General features: G+C 48.0%; 1 protein-coding gene across 1 annotated transcript; it reads left to right on the top strand.

The window, feature by feature from the left end:
• Positions 1-2,586: 2,586 nt before the first annotated feature.
• Positions 2,587-4,897, top strand: LOC123395514 (cyclin-A3-2-like). Its single transcript, XM_045090516.1, has 7 exons — positions 2,587-3,186; positions 3,313-3,545; positions 3,635-3,787; positions 3,891-3,924; positions 4,036-4,185; positions 4,283-4,417; positions 4,506-4,897. Exons 1-7 carry the CDS (start codon positions 2,833-2,835, stop codon positions 4,575-4,577), a joined length of 1,131 nt encoding a protein of 376 aa, XP_044946451.1. The 5' UTR covers positions 2,587-2,832; the 3' UTR covers positions 4,578-4,897.
• The last annotated feature ends 775 nt before the right edge of the window (positions 4,898-5,672 follow it).

Here is a 5,672-nt window from a genome sequence, read left to right as displayed (position 1 = left end):
TCTATCAAGTTTAATGGGAAACTCTTGGATCAATTCTCACCTTCTCGTGGCCTTCGACAAGGTGACCCTCTATCCCCTTTTTTGTTCCTATTTGTGGCTGATGCTCTCTTTGCTTTGTTGAATAAAGCTATACGTGATGAGGGATTGGAAGCTCTGAAAATCTGCAGAAGGGCGCCGACAATATCCCATCTATTATTTGCAGATGATACCCTCCTTTCCTTTAAAGCGAGACCTGACCAAGCTATGATTGTCAAAGAGGCGTTGAGCACGCATGCAAGTGCGACGGGACAACTTATAAACCCGGTCAAGTGCTCCATCTTATTCTTCGACAATTGTCAAATGTATATCTTCGATAGCATAAAGAGCATTCTTGATATAACACAGGAGGTGTTCGACCCCAAGTATTTGGGCTTACCGATTCCAAAAGGCAGAATGAGTAAGGGTATTTTACAGCCCTTGCTAGCGAAATTAGCTAAACGATTTGAAGATTGGAGTGAGAGATATATGTCTATGGCGAGCAAGGAAATTCTCATAAAAAGTTGTAGCACAAGCAATACCTACATATACTATGAGCGTGTTCAAGTAACTCCTGTCAGTTTGTGATGAATTGACTCGTCTCATTAGGCAATATTGGTGGGGGTCGAAGAGGGAAAGAGGAAGATGGCATGGGTCTCATGGGATAAAATGATATTGCCGAAGTCTATGGGAGGCATGGGCTTTCGAGATATGAGGGCTTTCAACCAGGCCCTCGTGGCCAAGCAAGCTTGGAGACTTCTCATGAATCCAGGAAGGTTGGTTGCACGGCTTCTCATTGCTAAATATTATCCTATGGGCAGATTGGTCGACATGGTATTTACAGGTAACGCGTGTGCTATATGGCGTGGAATTGAACATGGTTTGGAACTAATCAAGAAAGGCATGATTTGGCGAGTGGGCAGCGGGAAGATGATTAAAGCGTGGAAGAATCCGTGGGCTCCAAGAGGCCCATCCTTAAGGCCAATCGCTTCTAAAGGGCATTGTCGGCTGAACAAAGTTTCAAATTTCCTCCAGGGCAATGGGAGCCGGGATATCGTGTTTCTGAACACTTTCTTTACCCCAGCTGATGAGCAAGTAATTCGAGCAATCAGAACCTCCCCAAGTCAAGAGGAGGATTTCATATCCTGGTTCCCTGGTAAGTTCGGCCAGTTTAGTGTTAAGTCCGCTTACCACCTAGCCATGCAAGAGCACATGCAGACTAATGGGAATGGTGCTTGCAGCGCGAGGTCTGAAGGAGATTGCCCTTGGTGGAACCTTATCTGGCACGGCAAAGTTCCAAACAAAATGTGTTCCTTTGCGTGAAGAGTGGTTGTAGATGCGTTGCCAACAAATGAATGCAAAGCTAGACACCATATCCCAGTGCAGGCTGCATGTCAGGTGTGTGGTGCGATGGAGGATAGTTCCTTCCATGCCCTGGTGATCTGCCCAAAATATCTGGAGCTTTGGGATTTGATGCGACAAGACTGGCCGCTGCAGGCTAAGGAGAAGCTTGTGGATACGGGCAAGGAATGTCTGTTCGGCATCCTGACCGACCACAACGAGGAAGTTCGTGCTATGATCATTATCCTGCTATGGCGGATTTGAAGTTTGCGTAATGATATGCTTCATGACAAGATGATCCCTCCACCAGAGATCTCACGATCATTCATCCTAAGCTACTTGAGTTCGTATAGCCACACTCAAAGGTATGGTATGGAAGACATACTCAAATGGAAGATGCCCGTAGTCGACACGCCGAGCTGCTCGGTTCTCATTCACAAGGAAATCAAACCATGGCCAAAACCACCTCTAGGTTGGGTGGCCTTATCGGTGGATGGAGCTTTTGTAAAGGAAACCGAGAGGGCAGGTTCATGTATGATTCCGACAGACTCGGAAGGCGCAGTCCTATCTATACCATTGCAAGGATGCCCCTGAGTCCGAAATGAGTGCTGTCCTCGAAGGAGTCTCTTTCAGTGTGCAACATTCTGATCTTCCTATAATGATTCAATCTGATAGCTCCATCGTGGTGGCGGCGCTTACAGATGGCTCTCTCCAACGATCTGCTTACGATCATCTTATGATGGAAATCAAGAAGCTTTTGAAATCGTGTGGTTTTATTCCGCAGAAGATTGATCGTCTTTAAAATAAAGTTGCTCATAGTCTAGCTAATATAGGTTGCTCTCGAGGTAGCACCATCTGTTGGTTGCGCCGTGTTCCAGACAATACCACACATCTTATTTTAACAGATTGTAACACTATTTCAGAGGAATAAAACTCTTTTATCCTGCAAAAAACATAAAATAAAGAACCACATGAAAAAAAACTCGCAGTCTCTCGCAAAAAGAAAGAGAACAGTAATATTTTAACAACGATGACATCGCCACCGAAATACAATTTCGCGGCCGAAAGAATACTGGGCCAGGAAAAGAAAAAACCCTATTGGGAGGAGTGTGCTGTTTCGTGCTGGAACGCGGAAGGCCCAGTACGATTTGGGAGGGGGGGAGCTGGCAGGCGCCGCGGGATTTCCGCATTATTTTAAAACTTTTACCGCCCACCTCTCGCCAGCACGTGCGCTCCACTCGCCCAAAATCCCCCAAATTTCTCCAATCCCACCAAGCGAAACCAGACCAGAGCTCAACCCAGCGCCGCGCGGGCTTCTTCTCCCTCCTCCTCTTCGAATTCGCGTGTTTTGGCGGCCATCTTCCCTCCCATTCCTCCAATCCTCTCTACATAACCGCCTCCGCCTCCCGCCTCCCACCTCCCCCGCCGCGCACCGAATCCCAAAGCCCTACCCCGGTGAGCACCAGCCCGCCGACCATGGCCGACAAGGAGAACGCGGCCCCCGCGGCGGGCCCCCGGCTCACCCGTGCCGCGGCCAAGCGCGCCGCCACCTGCTCCGCGGGGCCCTCCGGCGGCGCCAAGCGGAAGCGGGTGGCGCTCAGCGAGCTCCCCATCGTCTCCAACGCGGGGGTCGCCCTCCGCCAGCCGTCCAAGCCCGCCAAGCCCGCGGCTGCGGCCGAGGGGGAGGACGAGCACGGGGACGTGAGCAGGTGCGCGTCCACCTCGCCGTCCCCCGCCGGGGAGGAGGTCAGCGGCGGCGGGGGCCGCGGCGAGGCCCAGCTCAGCGGGTCCTACGCCTCCGACATCTACACCTACCTCCGCACTATGGAGGTACGGCACTCCCATTCCCGATCTCCATTCCTGGCCGTCGGATGCCTCGATCCGCTGGCGCTGGGGTTAGGTGGGAACCACTGCTCTGAGGTCTAATCGTTGGTTCGTCCAAATGTGGGTGTGCAGGTGGAGGCGCCGCGCCGGCCGGCGGCGGATTACATCGAGACGGTGCAGACCGACGTGACGGCCAACATGCGGGCTATCCTAATCGACTGGCTCGTCGAGGTCGCCGAGGAGTACAAGCTCGTCGCCGACACGCTCTACCTCACCGTCTCCTATGTCGACCGCTTCCTCTCCGCCAACCCGCTCAGCCGCAACAGGCTGCAGCTCCTTGGCGTCGCCGCAATGCTCATTGCCTCGTAAGCGCAGCCTCCCGTTCCAATGCCTTGAAGGGTCCGAAGAGATTTTGAGGATTGATTGAGTAGGGTTGGCTTTGGGGTGGTTGCAGGAAGTACGAGGAGATCAGCCCCCCGCATGTGGAGGACTTCTGCTACATCACTGACAACACCTACACCAGGCAGGAGCTCCTCACCATGGAGAGCGACATACTCAAGCTCCTCAACTTCGAGATAGGCAGTCCGACCATCAAGACCTTCATTAGGTGGCATACTGTCACTGATCCAATAGTTCATAATCTCTGCCTATTTTCATTCTGTGTCTAACTGAATCTTTGTGCATTCCCCCCCATGTTTTGCTTATTTCAGGCGGTTTACAAGATCTGGACCAGAAGACAAGAAGGTGACTACTACCAATCCTTTAAATCCTCCATATTGGACCCATCTGGTTTAATTCTTCCTCAACTGCTTATGTGTGTGGATGCCTGAAGTTATTTTTGCATGCTTGTCACAGCGCTCCAGCTTATTACTGGAGTTCATGGGTAGCTATCTTGCTGAGCTGAGTCTTCTGGACTACAGCTGTCTCCGGTTCTTGCCATCAGTGGTTGCAGCTTCATCAATTTTTCTTGCTAGGCTGACCATTGGACCAGACACTAATCCTTGGGTAAGAGTGGAGACGTAGAATGTCAAAGCTTTGAATGTTGCTTTCGACATTTGAAAGTTGTCAAAGCTAAAGCTATCCTGTGATTATGTGGTTGCAGGGCAAGGAAATGCATAAACTGACGGGCTACGGGGCATCAGAGCTGAAGGATTGCATTATAGCCATACATGATTTGCAGCTCAACAGAAAAGGTCCATCATTACCAGCAATTCGGGACAAGTATAAGCAACACAGGGTATGCTCAACTCCAGCAGTTATGTAATATTCTTCTCATGTTGTTATACTTGTATTGTTTGATCTAATACTCTAATCATTTGCGACAGTTCAAATGTGTATCGATGTTGCTTCCTCCTGTCGAGATCCCTGCATCATACTTCCAAGACTTAACAGAATAGCTGTTCCTGGACCGCTCCACTGTAAAGCTAATAACTCCGAGCTCATCTTGAGCTCCTTGGGATAAGGGAGGATTACAGTTTCAGAGCAGGTTCTCAGACAAGTTAGAATGCTGGAAGCTGTTTAGACGCTGGAGGTTTTAAAGCCTAACCAGGAGCTTTTCAAATTCATTTAGGAGCTAGGCTTATCACAAGTAGGAGGCCAGGCATTCTCTTCTTTTGTAGAATTGTACTTGTGTATTATATCTTAGAACATTGTGCCTTGGTCTGTTTGGCCACATATCTGTAATGTTTGATATATGTTGATCCATTGCCTTTGCTGATTCTTTTTCTTTTGATTCATTACCTGTGAGTGTGCTTACAGTACCTATGACCTACCTTTCTACCAAGGGGTTGTATTAGAGATAGGCCTAAATAACATAGCTTGCATGAATAATCATACTCCCTCCATTTCTAAATGTAAGTCTTTTTAGAGATTCCATTAGGGGACTACATACGGAGCAAACTGGGTGAATCTACAATCTAAAATGTGTCTATATACATCCATATGTACTCCTCTAGTGAAACTTCTAAAAAGACTTATATTTAGGAATGGAGGGAGTACTTGGCATGATGTTTGTCTTTCACTATGTAAGTATCATCTTGATAGCTTGTTAGCTGAACATTCTTTATTGAATAAAAATCCTAGAGGCCTGAGTCATTTCCAATGAATGATCAACCCATTTGCTGACTATAAGGTGTTCACTTCTGAATGACTTGTTATAAATTTGATGGCACACTAAACAACGTTTATTGAGATCCAAAACACATCTACTGAGCAATATGCAGACCAGGTGATTGCAGACGGATGGTTCTTGGTTTTCTTTAGTCTGCTGTGCAAAGTTATGCTTATTGTAAATTTCAATTGATTACTGAGGTAGAGCTGTATAAGACACCGTAGTGTTGAATATGCTTATAAATTTGATGGCACACTAAACAGTATTTATTGAGATTCAAAACACATTACTGAGCAATATGCAGACCAGGTGATTGCAGATGGATGGTTCTTGGTTTCTTTAGTCTGCTGTGCAAAGCTATGCTTATTGTAAATTTCAATTG

Source organism: Hordeum vulgare, chromosome 5H, assembly GCF_904849725.1.
Source record: "Hordeum vulgare subsp. vulgare chromosome 5H, MorexV3_pseudomolecules_assembly, whole genome shotgun sequence".
NCBI classification, from domain to species: domain Eukaryota; kingdom Viridiplantae; phylum Streptophyta; class Magnoliopsida; order Poales; family Poaceae; genus Hordeum; species Hordeum vulgare.
The sequence above is the reverse complement of the archived record's forward strand: the minus strand, read 5'-3'. Positions and strand labels throughout refer to the sequence as shown.

Bases quoted from the DNA above. Each gene is read 5' to 3' on its own strand.
- LOC123395514 (XM_045090516.1), top strand. From the start codon at position 2,833: ATGGCCGACAAGGAGAACGCGGCCCCCGCGGCGGGCCCCCGGCTCACC. The intron at 4,186-4,282 runs GTAAGAGTGGAG...ATGTGGTTGCAG, and splicing joins GACCAGACACTAATCCTTGG to GGCAAGGAAATGCATAAACT. The intron at 4,418-4,505 runs GTATGCTCAACT...CATTTGCGACAG, and splicing joins ACAAGTATAAGCAACACAGG to TTCAAATGTGTATCGATGTT.